The following is a 20,968-nucleotide window of genomic DNA, read 5'->3' as shown; positions in this document are numbered from 1 at the left end:
AAAAAATTTTTAGATTTTATCTTAGTTTAAATACATTTTTGAATATTTTTTAAAACACCGTATATTTTACGGCGTTCTAATCTGTTTTCTGTGTACTTTTATTGCAAATATGTACGTCTGATAAATAAATTATAAAATTAGATTTAAAAATATGGAGTGTCTAGAATCTAATAGGGCGGTGGCTGGTACTGCTGCTGCTGGCCCATCATGTTCTGCCTCTGCAGCTGGGCCACCAGATTGGGGGTCTGCTGCTGGTTCATGCTCTGCTGCTGCGGCACCATGCCACCCACACCAACGCCAACGCCTCCTCCGCCGCCACCAACGCCACCAGCGCCGCCTGCCTGCTGGGGGCCGGCTCCCATGCCCCCGCCGCCGCCACCACCCATGCCCTGCATCTGCATCATTTGCTGGTGGCGCAACTGCTGCTGTTGCTGCTGCTGGAACTGCTGCTGAGTATTAAGCACTCCTGGCTTGCCGCCGCCGGCCGCCTGCTGCCTGGCGTAGGGCGGCACCTGGCCTGGTCCCGGACCCATCATATTGGACATCGTTACATTCGGCGCTTGGTTCATGTACTGACCTCGATTGCCGGCCATCATACCGCCGGGGACGCCCCTCTGTTGCTGTTGTTGCTGCTGCTGGGCAACTGCCGCCGCAGTCATGAAGTCGGGATTGTTGCGGTTTGCCTGCTGCATCTGAGGATTGAAGTTGCCCATCATGTTGCCTTGCTGCTGCTGATTGGGCGCCATGCCCACGCCAACGCCAACACCGACTCCTGCGCCGCCTTGCTGCTGCATTCCCTGCTGCTGCTGCTGTTGCTGGTACTGGTTTTGGAAGTTCTGGAACTGCACTTGTTGCTGGGGCTGCTGCTGGGGTTGTTGCTGCATCATTCCCTGCTGCGACATGCCGCCCATGCCCATGTTGGGGTTGTTGCCACCAGCTCCCACGCCAACGCCGACTCCAACTCCGACTCCCACTCCAACGCCATTGCCTCCCTGGCCGCCACCCGTCTGCATCATCTGATTGCCGTTGGGATTGACCATACCAACCATGCCCTGCTGCATTTGCTGCTGCATCATCGGGTTTTGGGGCATGCCTTGGCCGCCCATGTTCATTTGGTTCATCTGGTTGGGCGTCATGCCGGGTCGCATGTTGCCACGCATGAACTGCTGCTGTTGTTGCTGGTTGGGGTTCATCTGTTGCTGCTGGGCGTTCTGCTGCTGCAGGGCATTGAAGGCGGCCAAGGCCTGTGGATTTTGTTGTGTGTTCATCTGTTGCTGGCGCATCTGGTTGGGATTCATCTGCTGCTGGGGACCAGGCTGTTGTTGCTGCGCTTGTGGTTGTTGCTGCATGGGATTGAAGCCGCCGGCCGGGCCCTGTTGCTGTTGCTGCTGCTGTTGGAAGGGATGACGCTGGCGCAGCATCTGGGATAGGGCCTGCTTGGAGTTGGCATTCAAAGGCGGTCGTTCAATGCGGTTGGCTAAAAAGAAGGATAATAAGTTTAAGTCACTATTCGTAAATCATTCGATGCCAACTTACATTGCATGTTCTGCTGGTGTGGTGCATACTGATTGTGGTATTGCTGCGGCGGCTGCTGCTGTTGCGGGTTATTGTGCCACTGCTGCGGCTGCTGTTGGCCCGGCATGCCTTGTGGAGCTCCACCACCGCCTCCAGGGCCCTGTTGCATGAAGTTCATCTGGGGATTCTGCTGCCCGTTGCCACCGCCCACGTTCAGTTGCTGCTGCAACGGGTTGCCACCCATCTGCTGCATCTGCTGTTGCTGCATCATCGCGTTCTGCTGCATCATGTTGTTAGCATTAGGCGCAAACTGTTGCATGTTCATCTGAAAATATATCAAATGAATGAAAAGTATTAATCCACAGCATCACTCTCTACCTAAATCAGGTCGAAAATATTTGGTCTGCAATTTAAAATTTTTTGACTTTTCGAACTATTATCGACAAAATTTGTTATTCAACTTTTTTTCGGTTGCTATGTTTTTTTAAATGACATATTTTATAAGGAGGGATCTCATTATTAGACCATACTTTTAAATAAAATAAACAACTTTTACCAATATTTAGCCTTTAAACAATTTACTTACCGGCATATTCATCGGCATTTGTCCCATCTGGTTCGGCTGCATCTGTTGCTGTTGCATGTGCTGCTGTTGTTGCTGCTGCTGCTGTTGCATCTGCTGCTGCTGCTGAACGTTTGGTGGCTGCTGGGGCTGTGGCGCCAGCTGAGGCTGTTGCGTTTGGTTGTTGACGGGCGGAGTCTTCGGGTTCTTGGGCTTGCGCTTCCGCGTCGTGGTTCCTTTTCCGCGACCACGTCCAGTGCCACCCACTGGGGCGCTGGGCGATTGGTCCACCGAAGAAGGTGTGTCGGCCTTCATCTCGTCCTTCTGCAGAGGGAATTGATTCTAATAAAGGCATATAGTGGGGAACCATCCAAACTTACTATCGAAATCTTTTCCTGCACCGGCTCAATGTCCTCAGGGGGCAGCGGCAATGGCTCATAATAGTAGCTGCTGGGCTTCACCAGGCTGTGCGTATGGTATTTGAGATTGCGATGGGCCTCCTCGTAAGTTAGGGGCTTCCTCTCGAACTTTACGGCCCCGAACCAGACCCACGAGAGTGGCGCTGGGTTCTTGTGGCCTTCCAGAATGTCCCACACGCTGATGCGCTGTTTATCTGAGATTCGCAGCTGCTTCTTGTCCATGTCGCAGATCTTGTTGCCCTTGGTGTCCACTCCGGCATGCTCACAGGCAATGACCTGTGAAGGAATTTTATTAGTTATGGGATCATGAAGTAACAATCCAAACGACTTACTTCCGTGGGCTGCTTGTACAGAGGCAGCAGCTGCCGGATGACTCTGATCGAAGCATTATTCTTCTCGCCGATTTCTTTCTTCAGCTTCTTCATCAGATTCAGGTAGTTCTTCTTGTCGTCCCGATCCGATTGGCTGTCTAACAGAGTCGAATGCACGAGGGTGGCCAGCATGTCCACTACGGTGGTGAAGAGTTCGCGGTTGCAGCTCAAGTCGACAACTCCCTGACACACCAGTTGGGCCAAGAGGATCGCCCAGTCGGTGGTGGGTGTGCTGTTCTTCTGGATTGCCTCAAACATCCCGCCCACCAGTGAGAAACGCAGCTGCAGGGCGTCCAGGATTTCTTCGCGGGCTTGTGGCTCGTCAATGCCTCCGATGGTGTCCAACTGAAAGTAAAGTTTTCAGTATATTTTTCAAGTCAAGAATGATATTAACTAACCTCAGAAAAGGACTGCAGGCACTGGGAGAGCTGGGCATAGAGACTGACCAGCAGATTCTCCTTATACTCGTCCTGGCCTTTCAGGCAGGTTAGGATAAGGCCCAGGAATGGTTGGTAGTTCAGCGGCATCTTTTTGTTGCGAGGAGCTGCCCCACCCAGTCCATAGCTGTTGCTGCTGTGGCAACTATTGCTCTTCTCCCTCTCGTCGCCGCTCCCAGAGCTATTGCAGTCTGACTTGGACACCTTGGAGAAGTAGTTCATGCTCTCTAGCACTTGACCCGCCACTCGCAAGATCCTCCCCTGCACCGCCGGCGTCAGTTTCGCGATTAAAGGCGCCACTAGCCAGGTGGAGGGTTTGGGTTTATGAGTTGCCTTCAAAGCTCCTGGAAGCACTACTTCCTCCATATGGAAAACGTCTATTGCCGCACGGGCCACCGTGTCCAGCCACACGTTGAGTTCCGCGTTGTTGCTAAGCGACTGGCGGTACATAAGCTGCAGGTCCAGCCATGAGATACGCAACGTCCACTGACCCAGGTTCTCGAGGATGCGAACAATCATTGCCTTTTGGTCCAACTCGGATATGATGTTGAATTCCGCCTCCGGGTAACAGATCATGTGCAGCACGCGCTGCGCCTGCTTAGCAGTCAGCATCTCGTCCATGATCATGTCGCACAATTGCTCCGCGTTCTTAAGGCACCTTTCCAGGACGTGCTCCTGGGCACAGATCTGCTTAAGCACCGCCTGCGCGAACTCCAACAGGGATATCTGTTCCAGTCCGCCGCCACTGGATGGTTGCTGCATTGTCTCCGGCTCACTGGTTAAGCTGCTGCCCATCTGGAGGTCACTGGTGCCCAGAATCTGGCTGAGATCAGCCGGCCTCTGCTCATTGCTCTTGGGCGTGCTGCCGGGGTGGACAGGCGTACTAAAGCCACTCCGACGGCCGCTTCCGAAGGCGCCGCCTAGACCACCCGAAGATGATCCTCCTGCCGTCAGTGGGGTTTTCAGTGCCGCGTTGTCCACAACTATAAGAATAGCTTTAAGCACCGCCAGCACTGCAGCAATGGGAATGGTCTTGTGGGCGCCTACTAGCAAGTGTCTGTCACAGCTTAGCCGGATACTGAAGTCGTTTCCCACAGCGTGCAGCGGGTTGGGGGAGGTGCTCACAGAGTACATTCCCGGCTGGGGAATCTCCAAGGTCTTGAATAGCTTTAGCACTAAGTGGCAAGTGAGCCGAGCTCCTGCCTCCGCATCTACGCTCAATTCGGCGCCCCCGGAGCTTACGGATCGCGCCAAGGTGGGCAGGGCAAACTTGCTGACGAAGTCCGCCAGGGAGAAACAGTGTCGGGCTACCAAAATGCACACAAACACGGCCAGGGCGTTATGCGTCTTGGTCTGCCCGATGTCCACCTGACCGCCCTGGCCGAGATGCGGGTACCGGGGACTCTTACTGCCGCTGCACAGGCTCTGCAAGGCGGCGATCCACTCCTCCGACAGCACGTTGCAGCTAGCAGTTAGTTCGGCGCAGGCCAAAGCCACATCGTTCAGCCGCTCGTTGTCCGTTTCCCGACAAACGGTGATGACAGCATTGGAAACAAAGCTGTACACGTTGGCCGGCGACTCGTGGAGAGTGCGCAGCCAATGGGGCTCCAGCTTGCCGCCCCGACGAGGCGCCACAAAAAGTTCCTGCAGCAGCTGCGGGTTGTAGCCTTGCGGAGGAAGACTAAAATGGAGAAATAAATTAATAGTTTATCCATTGATTCATCCATGAATGGACTTACCTTAGCTGTTCTGGTGTATTGAAGATGTCCTTGAAGCGCTTGATGCACTGCAATTGCTGATAGTATTCCGCCGACTGTTCCTTTCCTTGCAGCAACACACAGGACTCGTGCAGATCGCTCAAGTACGCCAGGATGCAACGTTCCGCCGAGGAGCACTCGCTCGGATTACTAACATGGCGGATGGTGCGACAAACGCCCTCAAACACGGACAGCGTTTGCTCCGGGGAGAGGAGCAGGCAACTGTGGTACCGTCGCAGGATGCTTATTATGTAGAGCGCTAACGAAGTGGTGTAACTGCGCACCAAGTTCGACTTCTTTAGCTGCAACTGATGCTCGACTTCGGGCAACTCCTTCAGCAGGCTGTCGCATAGTTCCAGGAGACTGTAGATGTTTAACGCCAGCTCCATGAGGTCGAATAGAAACGCCACATGCTCCTGCACCGGCAGATAGTTGTTGTTGCCCAGCGCGAATCCGTTGAGCTGCTCCAGCACATTCGCAGCACACTGCGCGGTGACCACATGCTGGTCGAAGTAGGCCATCTGCTGGCACTTCGCAGTGGTGGCCTCGAAGTTGAACTCGTTCCTCGAATGCTTCTTGACGTGCCCGGCAGCAGCAACATCGATGCTGAACTTCTTGGTAAAGAGCTTGCCAATCTCCTTGGCCATCTTCTTGACGGCATGCTTCTTCTCATCCCTCTCCTTGCCGACGCCAAACAGAAGAATATACCGCTGGTTGCTCTCACTGCTGTAGCTACTCATGCTGGGGTCATCCTGCGGAATGGGAAAGTGTTTGGTGTACACGTAGTGACGCGAGATAGTGCCAGTGCCTCCCGTACTGGTATCATTATCGCCTGGTGGTCCTATTTTCGGGCTATCGGGCGCCTCGTGCTGCTGGCCCTTCTCCTTGATATTCTGCACCAACTTGTCCAGGTCCTCATCCACGTTAGAGTCGTCGAATTCGTTGTGCTTGAAATCAATGCCTCCACCAAATCCATCGTCGTCGAAGCCGTGCGTCGTCGTTGGCGGCGGAGCCGGCGGTGGTGGCGATGTTTTCGTAGCTGTAGTCCCGGATTTGTTGACCAGGACGGACTCCAGTAAAAGATCCCCACGGGAGATGAGTGTGTGCATGTAGGCGTTGTGGGAGAACACGTCGTGCCTTATTAAAGCGCTGAACAGCTGAACGAGGTTGGTGAACTCTGTACGTTGCTGGGAGCTGCCCGAATGCTCATCCAACACTGGGGCGTCGTGGTCGAGGAAGTGCATCAGTACGTGCTGGAATACGGGCAGACCATCGATTAGACCGGCCCCAGAGGCCAGTGAGTCCTTGTCGTCTTTGTCGCTGGACTGTTGATCTGCTGGCGTACTGGTCACATCGATTTGACGTTTGTCCAGCAAACTGGCCACCACCATGGCCCGGTGCTCGCCCCATCGCTGCCCGGAAACGGCCCACTCGCAAAGGATTCTCACAGTGTCCTTGTCCTGTTTCGGCTCGTAAGCAGGACGAGGCTGTTGCTGCTGTTCCTGCTGATCTTCGTCGCGCCGCCGACTTGTGCTCGGGAAGATGTGTGCGTACAGTGTGTCTATGCTGTTTCCCTGATCCAGGCGGTCGAAGCAATGCGTGTCCAGGTGGTCCAACGTAGCTAATACTCCGGTGTACTGATTTTTTCCAGCGTTGAGCCACTTGGATGCGAACCAACGCTGCTCTGCGTGTTGCGTTCGGAGGACAATGTCCGCCTCAGCGGCTCTCAGTTGACGTCTGATTTCCAGATTGGTCCGCGGACACCGAGTGGGCATTGGCAGCACGGAGGGTGCTAGCGGCAGGTGGTCCAGCGGGCTACCCACTAGCACAGAGGTGGCCCGGTGGGCGGGGATGCCACTCCAGACCAGCGCCGTGGGGCATTCAATAGTAATTATCTGCAGAATACTGCTGAGATAAAGCACTACATCGCGGTGATGCGGGCAACTCATCTGTTCCTGCAGCGCCAGCTCATAGGGATCCTGCTGCATTCGGTGATCGTCCAGCTCCTTGATTCCCTGCTGCTCCACGGCCGTGTTCAGCAACTGGGCCAACTTTTTGGCCACTATGTAGGCCATCTTTCGGCACAAACGTTCCGACTGCACAAAGTCGTGCATATATTGCAGCGCGAAACTAAGAACCAACTTCTTAAGCGGCTCATCAAAGCTCGCCTGGGTGCGCATCTTGTCGAGGAGATCAAGGATCCAGTTGAGGAACTCTTGTCGGTCCAACAGAGACTCTTCGTACATGTACTTGCTCAGCTGGTGGCAGTACTTCCAATATTTTAACGCGTTTCGGCTATCCTCAAACTGGCTCCCGATGCCCGAGATACTGGAGCCAGGCGGCACAGCAGCACCAACACCAGCAGCTCCTCCAACCACTGAGGACCCGGGTGCAGATCCTCCCAGGCCAACGGTAGGCGGAAGTCCACTGCCGGACCCTACTCCCGGTCCTACCGAGCCCTGTTGCCCATTCGCCGGGCTGTGTATCGGTGGCAGCGGACTGGCCATGCTGGGTACGGGGATCACATTAGATGGAGCACTGGAGCTCGTGGTGGATCCTGGGCCACTGGAAGAGGTTCCGTTCGTTCCACCGACAGATCCTGGGGCAGTTATGCTGGGTTGATTGGAGCTATTTGAGTTATTCTTATCGTGGGCTACATGAAAATAGAAATGAATTAAAAAAAAGAATATGAGGAGTCACAGGAATTACTCACACTGTTGGTAATACTCCTGGAGTTTGGGCAATAGCTCCTTCATAAACTTGATCATGTTGCCTGTCCACTCTGCCGCTGGATCGTAGATGCTGCGCTTCTTATTTTTAGACTCGGTGAAACTGAGTGTGTAGGCGGCGCTCAGCTTGATGAACCAGGTGGCGCGCTGCATGTTCACCTGGTTCTCGCACAGTGTTATGAAGATCTCCTCCTTCTTGTTGAATGACGGCGCCCGTTTGGCCAGACTCAAAAGTGGTTTGTTGCCAGCCAGATCCTTGAACCAGGCGTCGACGGTGCATTTGCGCCGCGGGGAGACGGGCCAAAAGTTGTCCTTGCAGTTGATCTGCTGCTTCTTTCGACCAGTGTCCGGCAGGGTCATCAGCTCCTCCTTTTTGGCCAGAACGCCACTGAAGAAGGCGCTCACCTTTCCGGCGTTAACGTTCGAGTTGTGGGCTGTGCCAAACTCATCGGACAAAGGAGGGGTCGTGGTGAAGCCGTGTTTTACATTCGTGGGCGTCAGTTCGTCCTCGCGCTGTTTCGCGTCCTGCGGGTAGATGTCCGGTGGTCCTAAGCGAGTCCGCTTCAGCGGCCGCTTCTCCTGCAGCATGGACAGCATGTCGGCGGCCCTCTATTACGATTTCCTAAATATTTATTATGAATTTTCGCTGTTCGCTGCCAACAAACAAGACTGTAAATATTAGTGGTGGTGCGAAAAGAACGCGATAGGCGAATGCACCGATAGGTCGACGGCAGCCGCGGCTGAAGATTACCCATCACTAATGGCTTGGTCTGAAGGGGTATTCTGGTCTAAAAATTAAAAAAATAATAATATTATAATTTGAAAATCGCAAAATCTTTCCTTGGTGTTGAAGCTTTAAATAAAACTAACAAAATTTATATTTTGGTTCTTTTATATATTTCAGATTTGAATCAATTGTAATAAATTGAAAAATTGTTATAAAATTGATACAGTTTCTAGGAGACTATATTATATGTATAATATATATATTATTTAATCAGTATTTTTGTCACGAGTATTTAAAATATTTAAATAATTTTTTAAAGGAAAAAACAGCGCTGTGCAATAACAAAATAATACCACATATTGTGATAAAATCACGAATAAAGCTTTATAGTATTAGAAATAATTTGTTGGGATTTTTGGTAATGAATGAAGGAAATGTTTGTTTTATACTGAGGAAAGCCTCAAACAGCTTGACGATCGAACTCAGGTTCGTCGGCATAAAAGTGATCGTTGCTAGTTATTCCCTCGCTGCACTCAAAATTCAAACATAGCATTTTTAAGGGAAAATCTGCCGGTAGCTGAAAAACGAAATGAACTTTAAAAACCATAGACTAGAGAAGACTTTGTAATTTACTTACTCTTTCCATGATGTCGTGCCTGATGTCCGTAGCTGCGGCGTAAAGTTCCAACGGCTGCCAGGTTGGGCGCCTACTCAGACTCCCCAGGGAATCAAGGACAAAGGAGTCAGTGATTCCCAGACAGTAGCATATATTTAGATAACGCAGTCCAACGTTATTGGCCACCAGGCGTGTAAGCTCCGTCTCACCTATTTCTCTAGAAGCCTGAATGGAAAGGCACTCCAGCTGGTTTAGATCAGCAAGGTGGTTAACGCAACGATCGTCCCGTGGCTTGCACACAAGCCACTTTAACGACTTTAAGGCACTGATATACTGCGCCTGCTCCTCATTAATCCACCGCTTTCGGTGGAGGATGAGATATTCCAGCTGTTCACAGCAATGACTTTTCGCCAGTGTTTTAAAGAAGCGCGTCTTCAGCTCCTCCGGGCAGTGTATTTGAAGAAACCTCAGGTTCGAGAATTGCGGCAGTACTAGGAGATCGGCGTCGGCTTCGTTGAACGATAACTTCTCAAGTTGATGGCAACTAGAGACCAGGCTTTTGAGTGTACTGGTGGTCAGAAAACGCTTAGCGTTTCGCAGCTGTAAGCATCGTAGGTTTCTCATGGACCTAACAATTGTGACAAACTCGGAAGCTGTGACCTCGTCGTACAAGCCCAGTTCCTCCAACTCGTTGAAGCTCCTCACCTCTTGCACTGCAATAGGAATAAATTAGAATGGGTTCTATGAATCGTTTAGAAACAGAAATCTTACACTCCTTTCTATCAAAACTCTCCAGACTCAAGCTGGTGATGTGCGGCAGATGCCGACGTATTGCTTTTATAAGGTCCTTGCTGGTGCTCTTGTAGTTTCGTACGTGCACCTTGCGCAGCGAGGTGATCTTCAAGAGATAGGACTGCGTTTTAGCCACAGTCGCGTTGTTGATGGATATGCTTTCCAGTCGATAGCAGTGCCTGCTGATTAGTGGCCACAGTTGCAGCGGGTGGTCGTCGTCAAAGTATGACTCCAGACATCGAATTTTTCCGCCGCACAACCACAGGAACGTGTGCCAGTCCTCCAGGGTGCGTAGGTTCGTGTCCCTGTCGACTACCTTCCTGAAATGGTGGCGGTGCAGATGCAGGAAGGCGTCCCGGAATAGGCGGCAGCATCGGGCCAGATGCAATTGGTCCTCTAGTCCAAGACAATTGAATATTAGCAGTATGCACTTGGGATCCAGATCCAGAATGTTAGTGATGCGAGCCATTATCTTATGTCGTTGGTCCTCATAGCCCTGATCCTTAACTAAGTGATTAAGGCTCCAACTCTCCCCACCCGTTGTTTACAAATTAACTGTTAGTGGTGGTGGAGCTTCGATGGAAACTCCAAGACATCGATAAAATTTGGCCAATCCAGTTAGCAGCGCCATCAGTGGGAAAAATTTGAACTTGTCAATGCAAAACAAACAATTTCTAATTGAAAAGTAATAAGAAAACTATGGCCAAAAGATTGTTTTTATGATACAATAAATAAGTTATTATTACTTATTAACAATTAACAAAAGATTATGCTTCTTTAGGTCTCCCTAACATGGTAATAGTTTTGATTTACATCACTTGGCAACTCTGACCAAAATGCGAATGGCACTTGAAGAAGAAGCTGCGTCAGAGGGAGGAATTTCAACAAATTACCGAGGAAAAAGGCTAGCAACGGGAGAAAAAAGCAGTGTGTGTGCTCGGGCTAGTGCATAACTCCTCACCACACAGTGACACACAGCCGGGCAGGGAAGCGGGACAACGGAGAAATCACAAACAACTGGCCAGAGGAGCCCACAATACAGCTATAGAGCACAGCACAGGCACAGCGCAAAACAAACACAACGCAACACACACAACTCGAGGAGAGACCACAAGCAGCTTAGATGATGAGCAGCAGAACGGACACGGACGGGGCCTCGATCAGATTCAGTGACCACACTCTGGACAAGGCCACCAAGGCGAAGGTGACGCTGGAAAACTACTACAGCAACCTGGTGACGCAGTACGGTGAACGAAAGCAGCGCCTGGCCAAGCTAGAGGCCCAGTTGAAGGACGAAAGCCTGACAGAGTCGCAGCGCCAGGAGAAGCGGCTTCAGCATGCGCAAAAAGAGACGGAATACCTGCGCCTTAAGCGCCTCCGGCTGGGTGTCGAGGATTTCGAGGCGCTGAAAGTGATCGGACGAGGTGCCTTCGGTGAGGTGCGTCTTGTCCAAAAGAAGGACACAGGTCATGTTTATGCCATGAAGGTGCTACGCAAGGCCGACATGCTTGAAAAAGAGCAGGTGGCCCACGTTCGGGCAGAGCGCGATGTTTTGGTCGAGGCAGATCACCAATGGGTGGTCAAGATGTACTACAGTTTCCAGGTGAGTGACTCGTCAGCTGCACCACCAATATTACCACCAAAACCACAACATTAAGGGAAAATAAGTGTGAAAGGTTGACTCGAGGGGGCGGTGGGAGGGAAGGTGCAAAGCAGCGCGCATAACAAAAGAATTGTGTTAAACACGGAAAAAAATCAATAAACCAATACAAGTGCAAATGCCAAAAGCGCCTTGCCAATCATATGGTCACCTCTCTCCCTCTTTCTCTCGCTGTCTCTTTGCCTTTGTTGTTGCAGTTCCCTCGCTTCTTCTTCTTCTTGGTGAAAGTTCTTGCTACAGGCATACGTGCCTATAACGCACTAAAGGGTTGTTTTCAAGGCTTCCCGTCAGTTGACTATCATTTTGCGTATATTTAATATTTTTTGGTTCGGAGATAAATCTTCGCACTTAAATTAATAATTTCATTTGAAAATAATAAATAATAAATAAAATTTTATTTTAATCTCCCCCAGGACCAAGTCAATTTGTATTTGATAATGGAATTTTTGCCCGGTGGTGATATGATGACCCTACTCATGAAGAAGGACACTCTGTCCGAGGAGTGCACACAGTTCTATATCAGCGAGACGGCTTTGGCGATCGACTCGATACACAAGCTCGGTTTCATACACAGGGACATAAAGCCAGACAACTTGCTGCTCGATGCGCGGGGGCATTTAAAGGTGTGCTTTAATATCTATCACTCCAAAAATATAGATTAATGTAAGTTATTCTTGGAATTTTAGCTCTCAGATTTCGGACTATGCACCGGATTAAAGAAATCGCATAGAACAGACTTCTACCGAGACTTGTCGCAGGCGAAACCATCAGATTTCATTGGCACTTGTGCCAGGTGAGTGGCTTAGAAGTCTAATTAGAAAGTCACAAAACTTATCATTTTATTTTATTCACAGTCCCATGGATTCAAAGCGACGAGCTGAGTCGTGGAAAAGGAACCGACGTGCCCTCGCTTACAGTACGGTGGGTACGCCGGACTATATTGCGCCTGAAGTTTTCCTGCAGACTGGCTACGGACCCGCTTGCGACTGGTGGTCCCTTGGCGTCATTATGTATGAAATGCTAATGGGTTATCCGCCATTCTGTTCGGACAATCCGCAAGATACCTACCGCAAGGTAATGAATTGGCGCGAGACGCTGATTTTTCCCCCGGAAATCCCCATATCGGAGGAGGCCAAGGAGACGATCGTAAACTTTTGTTGCGAGGCAGACAGGCGGCTGGGATCGCAGCGCGGTCTCGAGGACCTTAAGTCGGTGCCTTTCTTCCGGGGCGTCGACTGGGAGCATATACGTGAGCGACCCGCGGCCATACCCGTCGAGGTGCGCTCCATTGATGATACTTCCAACTTCGACGAGTTTCCCGATGTGTCGCTGGAAATACGTAAGTCACTGGGATGTAATATAATGAATTATTGCAAATACATTATTTTTATTGAAAATTACAGCATCGGCGCCCATACCGCAGGGCGGTGAAATCGCAAAGGACTGGGTCTTTATTAACTATACGTACAAGCGGTTCGAGGTGCGAAATCTGGAGTGAAGCAGTAGCTGGAGCTTGGGCAGAGCTTGATTGGAGCAGAAGCAGCATGAAGTTTGCCGCACTTTGCCAACCATTTTATCACCACCACAGCCGTCGCAATCGTCTCTCTAACACCATCTCACCACCAAGAGCATTCTCCACGCTAAACGAAAACCCAATTTTCCTTTTTGAATGTCTTACCTACATGTGTATTTAAATACTAGCTAACATTTGTGATTCCAAACAAAAAGATGAAGAATACGAGTATGATAACGAGAACAAACGATGTATTGTATGTAAAAAGAAAACATTTTGCTTAAAGCGTCATCCGCGCCTCGAGTTAGGTTAAACGCTATATACTAATCCCCGCCCATGTCCCACGTCTCATGTCCTTCCACATTGGCTTTGTTTAACCCGTAATCTTAACCGTTTAAACGTTGTGTTTGTAAACCTAAATCCTGAACTAAGGACCCATTTGGCAATTTTTTATATATATAATATTGTTTACTTCATTGGGCAGCAGCAAATTACCCATAAATTTATTATTTAGCCAATTGAGAAATGTTATAAATTTTAGGCACGTTTATTGTACGGATATGTTTGTATCGATTAATTATAAAAAAAAAAAAAACATTATACATAATGAAATCCCTCAAGGTCTATCTCAAAACACGGATACAGATCGAAAATCTATCACACAAATTAGTTACTAACGCCAAACAGCAACAAACGCAATCTAAGACAGCGAAATAAACAAAACTATGTTTAAATATCGGTTTCGTTCTATGTACACCTACACCCCCCACCCACTCTCACGGATCTATATAAATATATAGTATATATATTTAATGCATTCTACTGTAGCTCTTCCCCCTGGAGTTTTGAGTTCCGAGTAATTGTAGTTTGAGCAAAAAAAAAAAAAGGAGAATTATTGAACAAGTTACCGAGTTACCGCTGGCAAGTATAAATCGAATTATATAGAAGACACTATCCCGAGCAGTTGCAAAATGCAAACTTAATTGATAACATACCTATAACTAAATTAAACGAGTAAACAAGTTTTAAGAAATTATTTTTGGTAATAGAATACAATAATAGTAAGCATACTGATAATTCGATAATAATGCAACACAGCAACATAAAATGCAATAATAAATGAAACATGTGCATAATAACTAACAAAAGTTTAAAAATGTCTTTTATTTTCTTGGGGTTTGAGTTAAGGACCTTGAGTAACTAGTCCTTGGGAAGGACCAAACCTATAAAAATCGATGAAGACCTCCCCACTTTTGGAAATTTCAAAACCACAATTTTTTTAAAAATCAAGTTCCTTGGATGATTTATTATATTTCAAATACCAAAAACAGATTCGTGTCATGTTTTAAGAAACGTAAACTGGCAATACTTCCCTTCTTTTCTACGCCTTGGTAGAAAATATGCATTTCCAAATAAAATTGAAAAATAATAAGTTTAAGGATACCAAAAAGGAACACCACATAACGTAGACTTTGTACATTTAAATGTATGTATATATTTCGTATCTTTTCATCTGAACTTCGCTCTGTATCTGCATTCCGTACTAGCGTGTTTTGATTTATGATCTGAATGCAATTGATATTTTGTGGCGGTGTAGTTGAACAGCGTTGTTTGGTTTTGAATTGAATGCAGCATCCGAAACCATTACAGACATTAAAATAAAGATTTCAAATTGTTGAACTTAGACGGGCGCCGGAAATTCAAATTCGAATTCGAAATTCAAATTTCAAATTTCGCATTTCAATTGCTCTGCATCAGGCGGTGTGTGTGTGTGTGTGTGTTGTGTGTGCGTGAACCGGAATATATAGCTAGTTGTTTAAAGATATCATTTTATATATATTCTACATAAATGAATGCATGTATTAGCATATGGGGGACTAAGACTATTAGAATTGTTACACCAACGGGACGACTCAGACGGTACGCAGAAGGCAAAAATCTTTACAAACTGGGACTGAAAGGGTTAAAAACCCTACGAGACACATATACACACAGCTAAATAATTGCAAATTGCTCTCCTTTTGCTATTTTTTCTCTTTGATTTAATGTTCTTTTATCATTTGTTTGTTTACATTTCGGTTCGATTACGGATATTTTCCCGTATCGGGGAGGTTGGAGGTTTTTTTGAGTGAATTGTGGTTTCAGTTTATCGCATACTGAAGTATATTTGTGGGTTTTGTTTTTGAAATCTTTATTGGATGCTTGTAACGGGCAGTAGAATCCGTAAAATTATAATGGTAAAATGTTAAAAGTTTAACTATGCGCTTAGAGTCTAATGAAAAATGTATACATAGACAAATATGTATGGTAATTTCAGAATTTTAAGTTTTCCTTTCGTTTCCATTACTGTGTGTTGTGTTGTGTTGTGTTTTGTTGGTTAGTGTAGGTTTTGGGTTCGTTTCGTGTGATGGAGTGCGGGGAAGAGGATGGGTGGAGGGTCTCTTGTCTTGTTAGTTATGCTATGCGCTTTGCAACTATTATTAATTTAATTTAATTTAATTTAAATTGAATTACAAGTAATCGCTTTAGGTTCTTTTACTTTCAAATCGTAGCTTAATTAATTATCTACGCCTTTGCACTTGCTTTGATTTTCGATTGCTACGTTTTACTCTTTTTTTTCTCTTCTCCTCAATTCGCTTATTTTTTGTATCTTTTTTTATTATTTTTTTTTTTTTTTGCTGGCTTGACCTACGTTCAATAGTAAAATGTATATATATTTATATAGTTATATGTAAGTTAAGAGTTACATTAATATAGAACATAATTCTAAGAGGATGCAGACTGCTCATGGGTATCTAAGGAGTGGAAGTGGGCTCAAGGCAGGGGTATTGGGTATTTAGGGATTCGGGGATTCGGGGTTGGCCTGGATCGTACAGTAAGGATTGAGGGGAACTTTATATAATCGTATTATTTAGTAGTAAAATTTGTATGTACAATTCGTTACGTTCCTTAGGACTGATCATCGATCAACAGCATAACCTGTTGCGTTGTCGTTTGTGGATTTCTTGTGCACTCCACCTGATGAGCATTCCAATCCTTGCGCTGGCAGAATTCTGAACAATACGGCGTCTTCCGGCACAGGGAGCATTCTGCCAGAGCTTCTCGATTACAGTTGGCGCACTATCGCAAAGAAATAATTGAAAACCATCTTAGAACGTTACTATTTCAGTTAAATATGATTAAACTCACCTTCTTTGCGGATATGATCTCGTTGCCATGCAGGGAGCCAGATATATTGGGATCGTCGATATCGGCGTGCACCTGGACACGCATCGCACTCACCGCTGCGTCGCGCTCCTTTTGCAGGACCTCTATGCGGCGCTCGTAGGTCTGTTTCATGTCGTTCAGCAGGCGCTTGAAGTCGTTGGTCGCCTTCACCATTGTGCAGTAGACGTGCTCAATGTTTTTCAACGATTGGCTAGTGTCCAGGACGGCGATGGAGGACCCGTCGTTAATGTTCACCACATACGTTTCGCGCTCGTAGGTATTCCCCATCTGCGACTGGTCGACCAGTTCGGTGGAGGTGCCCAGGCTGTCGTTCAATTCCGCCCACGGTTCGTCCTTTGACGTGATGTTCTCCTCCAGGAACATGTTATTCTCGTCCACAACATTGGCAGTTGCCGCTGCTACAGCAGCAGAAACGTCGACACTGTTGTTGGCGCCGCTTCCGCTCGTATTGTTGTTGTTAGTGTTGCTATTGTTGTTGTTGCTGTGATGGGTATTCCTCTTGCGTTTTGGTCCAGGCTCCATGTCGAGATCGGTTTGATTTCGCTTCCGTCGCTTGTAGGGCGTGAAGAGACGCACTGGACCGGATGCTAGAAAGGATTTTGGGGAATGGAAGTTAGGAAAGTAACTTATAAAAAGTGGCCGTACACAGTGAACTCAGCATAACCGGCATCAAAGAATTACAATAAGTGGAATTAGGGAACTGAAACTCTTATTTCATTTTCGGAAATCACTTATTGGCCATTTAAAGTTCACCAACAATATTCGGTTGTGCTCGAGTTCACTGTATTGTGTGGTCAGGTGTGAATAGTTGTTGATGTCGTCTCACCTGACTCACCTGCTTCGTCGTCACAGCAGACCGTGCAGCTGCAGTTGGTCGCGTGCGGCGTGAGCGTTCCCTCGTCTATGAGGGACTGAAGCGACTTCCCTCCGTACTTAATGGATCTCTTCCAATCCTTGCTAGAGCCCCGGCCGCATATATGCTCGAATTCACTGGGCGTGTGCCATTTATCCTTGTATTTAACGCACCGTCCACGACCGCCGGATCCCAGCTTGCTGCGGTAGAGCTCGGCGCAGGTGGTTTTGCATCGGATCTGGAAGACCTCCATGTGCTGGGTGGACGAGTTCTCTTGCCAGCCGGTGGAGCCTGTATTGCCGCCGCCGCCGCCTCCACCGGCCCCGCCATTACCTGCCCCAGTGTGCGTGTGCTCCAGTGTGGCAAGGCTGTCGTGGCTGTTGTTGCTCCCGGAGCCATCGTGATTGAGACCGATGGTATTGGTGGCGGTTGTGTTGGTGCCTGCACTGTTGGCGCCGCCGTTCCCGCCGCCACCAGCTCCACCACCGCCGGCACCGGGCTGCGTCTGCTGCTGGATAACGATCGTCTTGAGGTCGTTGCCCATACTGACTGTGCTGCCAGACAGGTAGCCATTGTTATCGACGCACAGCATCGGCTTAAAGTGGGGCAGCTGGTCGGGCGTGATCACATTAAAGGTGGTGCCGGTTATCATTGATCCGATGGGCAGTGAGACTGGAACAGATACAACGCCTCCGCCGCCTCCCGCAGTACCAGGACCGCCTGCTCCGCCGCCAGAAGCACCGCCGCCGCTGCCGCTGTTGTCGTTCGAGGAGGATGTGACCATGCGAACCTTTGAGTCCAACTGCATTACCATTGCGCACATATTCCCACGGTCGTCACATGTATTCGAAATAGTTTCCAGCGCCAATTGATTTTGTTTCCGATTTAATTTGACGCGATGCGTTGTGATTTATCAGGAGTCGATGAGGAAAATTCGAATGTAAGTAAACAACACAGCATGGGAAAAATGAAAATCGGTATACACAACAATTTGCGCCACAAAAGCAATGGGGTGAGGGTGGTGGGTGGCGTGTGGCGAGCGAGTGGCGGGCGAGTGGCGGGCTTCAGTGGGGGTTGGGCTAGCGATGGCCTAGTGGGTCGCATGGCATGGAGCTATGAAGAAGCAGTCAGTTCGTAGGGCGCAAGCACCGCGCGCATTTTTGTTGCGCCACCCACTCCGCCCCGATGATGCCCCCCCATCGCCATCGCCATCACCCCAACCACCCACTTTCCACAACTGCGCAGAGCAAAGCGGAGCACACTCCGATCCAGATCCAGCTCCAGCTCCATTACCGAAGCCTGGAACCAGAACCGCACTCGCATTCGTTCGCACAGTCACCCCGCCAATGCCAATGTTGTTTCCTTACCTGATGGTGATTGTGGTGATGGCCCGGACTCTCTAGTATCACCTCTTCCTTCACAACGTCGCGCACGTCGTCGGTCAGCGCGGCTAGATCTTTCCTATTCAGGTGCAGCTCGGTTGAGGAGTCGACCTGTTCCATATTATATCGCTGTGCCAGGCGCGCACTCTTTATCACTTTCACTTGTTTGGCTAACTAGTATTTGGGTTTTATGCTATAAGATGCATCTAGTTGCGAATGCAACTTGCAATTGGATACGATTTAACTGTGTTGTTGTTGTTGTTATTTCTGATGTTGCCGTTGCGGCGCGATCCGCTTTTTCCCGCGCACCCCGTTCACATGCGCAGTGCGTGTTGTGTACGTTTACGTTGCATTGCACTATTTACAGAGCTTAGTTCATTGCAATTTACATTTTTTAAGCTAAACTTTACAAAATTTCGTCTCCAAAAGTTGATATCCTCCTCTTCTTCCTCATGATAACTAGAGTTGCCGTGCGCGTTGCAGTTATCGATAGTGTGAATTATATAATCGATAGTTTAGTTTCGTATAATTCAGCTTTTGACTGTGTTCCATGGAACACAATTATTAACTATTTTAAAAAATTAAATGGTTTTCTAAGATTTTAAGATCATAAAATGTGATATTTTGAACAATTAACTGTATATGCAACAACATTTTAATTAATAACTATTTTTTTTCTTAATTTCATTCAATACTCCATGTCACATCTCTAATATTATCGTCCGTCTACTTACTATTGATGTAAACAACAGAAAATGGTAATCCACTTTAGTGTTTTCTCAAGGGTTTTTCATAAAACTATTAAACTTTCAGGCTGATGTGGATGTTTTTATTAGCAACTACACTCTTGTGGATCCAGAGATTTATCAGCTATGGATCGAGGGCTTCTCCTGTAAGTCATGCATGCAGTAATCTTTAACAATTTAACAAAAGTTCCCTATCAGCCAGCGAAGCAGTAACCTACCTGAAACAGAAGGGATTTGGACACTCTATGGGTGCACCAAGCGATCTCATTGCCTCCGATGTACTGGACCACTATCGCACCTACTCACTCATTGAGCTTTACTTAAACGCACCCACAAAATTAATGGAGCAGTCATGTTTCCAATTGGAGCCACATGTCCGTGATTTGATAACCGAAAAGTATTACTCCATTGACGATGTGGTGGCCCGCGAGATTCTTGGAAAGAAACTATCGTCTCGATACCGCAAGGATCTGGACGAGGTAGCTGAGAAGACGTGCGTGAAGCTGAAGTCAGTCCGGTAAGTGAATTTGTCAAGCGTTTTATTGTACATGGATTTACAATGAGTTTTTATTCTCGACAGGAGACAGTTCGATAATGTGAAGCGCATATTCAAGGCCGTTGAGGAGATGCCTGGCACATTGACTAACAACATAAAGCAGCACTTCTTCATATCCAACGATCTAGCCAAGTAGGTGTTGCCTAATTCCAAGCACCGTCATTTTATAATATCCTTTTTATTTTAGAAAGTACGCCTGCATTGTGTTCCTTGCCTGTTTGCGCTTTGAAACGACAAAAAAGAAACTGCAGTACTTAAGTTTCAGTGATCTCTTGACCTGTTCCCACGCTATAATGATATACTGGACATATACGTACCAGGTAAGAACTAATTTTTTTGAAAATATCTGTATAGCTTATCCTTTTCTTGCAGCACACAGGTCCGGAATATTATGACACAGAAATGGACAAGGAATTCCTTTTAGATTTACGTGAACTGCGCTGCCTCCTGGACAAGGAAAAGGAAATCAAACAGTAAGGGAAATGTTCTTAATTTAAAAAAGCTAATTAAACTTAATGATCTATTTTAGTCTCGTTTGCTTACGTCTTAAGCCAGTACTTCTAGAAAGAGCCTTTCACGAACTGGACACAAACTTTCGGTGGGTATATAATTTTCCCATTCAACTATTTGATGTTGATTGTTTTTTCTCAAGTTCATATTGGCGCGCATTAATCACAATTGCCTGCAACTTGCATCGAAACCGCGAGCTACGAGATTTGTTTGTCGATCTGTGCGAAAAGTTAATTGATCCTTGGCGTCAGAATGGCTGGAATCGTGAGCAGGTGAATAAGTTCTTGGCGTCCATTACTCAGAGCGTGTTGGATTTGGAGATATCTAGGCAAGCGGACACACATTTTTAATTTGGATATGGCAATAATCTATTTTTAATTGCAGGGATCAAGAGACTCGATGCCTTTGGGACCGGTACATGCAGGTTATTACGATATGCTTGGATAAAATGTATCACATTTAAGCTGTGATTAAGTTAAGTTTAAAGATTTATTTTTTATGTATTTATTGTTTGTTCGTTTTTATTCGTGTTGTGCTATCTTGTATATGATATGTGTAGAACATAAAAAATAAACATGGAAACAATTAACCGAGT

The 20,968-nt window shown here is 47.5% G+C and overlaps 5 protein-coding genes across 8 annotated transcripts; 2 read left to right on the top strand and 3 right to left on the bottom strand.

The window, feature by feature from the left end:
• Positions 1–43: 43 nt before the first annotated feature.
• Positions 44–8,503, bottom strand: LOC6506238 (mediator of RNA polymerase II transcription subunit 12). 3 transcript variants are annotated; one of them, XM_032453879.2, is made up of 8 exons: positions 7,775–8,503; positions 5,044–7,714; positions 3,266–4,985; positions 2,829–3,212; positions 2,458–2,772; positions 2,102–2,419; positions 1,537–1,840; positions 44–1,477 (listed from the first exon to the last, which is right to left on the bottom strand). In XM_032453879.2, the coding sequence occupies exons 1-8, from the start codon at positions 8,385–8,387 to the stop codon at positions 168–170; spliced, it is 7,635 nt and encodes a 2,544-aa protein (XP_032309770.1). In that variant the 5' UTR covers positions 8,388–8,503; the 3' UTR covers positions 44–167. The 3 variants fall into 3 exon arrangements, with proteins under 3 accessions (XP_032309770.1, XP_001958285.1, XP_014764687.1); XM_001958249.4 differs by having other exon boundaries at positions 2,102–2,401; XM_014909201.3 differs by lacking the exons at positions 2,102–2,419; positions 2,458–2,772; positions 2,829–3,212; ... (1 more) ...; positions 5,044–7,714; positions 7,775–8,503 and adding an exon at positions 1,894–2,002.
• A 161-nt stretch (positions 8,504–8,664) lies between these two features.
• LOC6506237 lies at positions 8,665–10,517 on the bottom strand. Its single transcript, XM_001958250.4, has 3 exons — positions 9,905–10,517; positions 9,155–9,846; positions 8,665–9,094 (listed from the first exon to the last, which is right to left on the bottom strand). The coding sequence occupies exons 1-3, from the start codon at positions 10,392–10,394 to the stop codon at positions 8,978–8,980; spliced, it is 1,299 nt and encodes a 432-aa protein (XP_001958286.1). The 5' UTR covers positions 10,395–10,517; the 3' UTR covers positions 8,665–8,977.
• A 189-nt stretch (positions 10,518–10,706) lies between these two features.
• On the top strand, positions 10,707–14,246 carry LOC6493711 (serine/threonine-protein kinase tricornered). The gene is made up of 5 exons (XM_001958251.4): positions 10,707–11,528; positions 11,999–12,208; positions 12,272–12,378; positions 12,440–12,924; positions 12,989–14,246. Exons 1-5 carry the CDS (start codon positions 11,049–11,051, stop codon positions 13,081–13,083), a joined length of 1,377 nt encoding a protein of 458 aa, XP_001958287.2. The 5' UTR covers positions 10,707–11,048; the 3' UTR covers positions 13,084–14,246.
• Positions 14,247–15,980: 1,734 nt separating this feature from the next.
• LOC6506236 (deformed epidermal autoregulatory factor 1) lies at positions 15,981–19,057 on the bottom strand. Of its 2 annotated transcripts, none has more exons than XM_001958252.4 (4): positions 18,547–19,057; positions 17,162–17,981; positions 16,288–16,913; positions 15,981–16,218 (listed from the first exon to the last, which is right to left on the bottom strand). In XM_001958252.4, the coding sequence occupies exons 1-4, from the start codon at positions 18,679–18,681 to the stop codon at positions 16,048–16,050; spliced, it is 1,752 nt and encodes a 583-aa protein (XP_001958288.1). In that variant the 5' UTR covers positions 18,682–19,057; the 3' UTR covers positions 15,981–16,047. The 2 variants fall into 2 exon arrangements, with proteins under 2 accessions (XP_001958288.1, XP_014764686.1); XM_014909200.3 differs by having other exon boundaries at positions 17,153–17,981; positions 18,547–19,056.
• On the top strand, positions 18,063–20,966 carry LOC6493712 (acidic fibroblast growth factor intracellular-binding protein). The gene is made up of 10 exons (XM_001958253.4): positions 18,063–18,119; positions 19,314–19,319; positions 19,375–19,453; positions 19,506–19,824; positions 19,888–19,995; positions 20,051–20,183; positions 20,236–20,336; positions 20,393–20,461; positions 20,516–20,701; positions 20,758–20,966. The coding sequence occupies exons 1-10, from the start codon at positions 18,078–18,080 to the stop codon at positions 20,834–20,836; spliced, it is 1,122 nt and encodes a 373-aa protein (XP_001958289.3). The 5' UTR covers positions 18,063–18,077; the 3' UTR covers positions 20,837–20,966.
• Positions 20,967–20,968: the final 2 nt, after the last annotated feature.

This window comes from Drosophila ananassae, chromosome 2R, assembly GCF_017639315.1.
Source record: "Drosophila ananassae strain 14024-0371.13 chromosome 2R, ASM1763931v2, whole genome shotgun sequence".
Lineage (NCBI taxonomy): Eukaryota > Metazoa > Arthropoda > Insecta > Diptera > Drosophilidae > Drosophila > Drosophila ananassae.
The sequence above is the reverse complement of the archived record's forward strand: the minus strand, read 5'-3'. Positions and strand labels throughout refer to the sequence as shown.

Coding starts and splice junctions, on each gene's coding strand:
- LOC6493711 (XM_001958251.4), top strand. CDS start 11,049: ATGATGAGCAGCAGAACGGACACGGACGGGGCCTCGATCAGATTCAGT. Junction 11,529..11,998: donor AGATGTACTACAGTTTCCAG/GTGAGTGACTCG, acceptor AATCTCCCCCAG/GACCAAGTCAATTTGTATTT. Junction 12,209..12,271: donor ATGCGCGGGGGCATTTAAAG/GTGTGCTTTAAT, acceptor TTGGAATTTTAG/CTCTCAGATTTCGGACTATG.
- LOC6506237 (XM_001958250.4), bottom strand. CDS start 10,394: ATGGCTCGCATCACTAACATTCTGGATCTGGATCCCAAGTGCATACTG. Junction 9,847..9,904: donor GAGTTTTGATAGAAAGGAGT/GTAAGATTTCTG, acceptor TTCCTATTGCAG/TGCAAGAGGTGAGGAGCTTC. Junction 9,095..9,154: donor GGCACGACATCATGGAAAGA/GTAAGTAAATTA, acceptor TTCGTTTTTCAG/CTACCGGCAGATTTTCCCTT.
- LOC6506236 (XM_014909200.3), bottom strand. CDS start 18,681: ATGGAACAGGTCGACTCCTCAACCGAGCTGCACCTGAATAGGAAAGAT. Junction 17,982..18,546: donor ATCACCACAATCACCATCAG/GTAAGGAAACAA, acceptor ATGGTAATGCAG/TTGGACTCAAAGGTTCGCAT. Junction 16,914..17,152: donor CGACGAAGCAGGTGAGTCAG/GTGAGACGACAT, acceptor AATCCTTTCTAG/CATCCGGTCCAGTGCGTCTC.
- LOC6493712 (XM_001958253.4), top strand. CDS start 18,078: ATGCGTTGTGATTTATCAGGAGTCGATGAGGAAAATTCGAAT. Junction 20,184..20,235: donor ACTGGACATATACGTACCAG/GTAAGAACTAAT, acceptor CTTTTCTTGCAG/CACACAGGTCCGGAATATTA. Junction 20,337..20,392: donor AAGGAAAAGGAAATCAAACA/GTAAGGGAAATG, acceptor GATCTATTTTAG/TCTCGTTTGCTTACGTCTTA.
- LOC6506238 (XM_032453879.2), bottom strand. CDS start 8,387: ATGCTGTCCATGCTGCAGGAGAAGCGGCCGCTGAAGCGGACTCGCTTA. Junction 2,420..2,457: donor TGCAGGAAAAGATTTCGATA/GTAAGTTTGGAT, acceptor TGCCTTTATTAG/AATCAATTCCCTCTGCAGAA. Junction 1,841..2,101: donor AAATGCCGATGAATATGCCG/GTAAGTAAATTG, acceptor ATATATTTTCAG/ATGAACATGCAACAGTTTGC.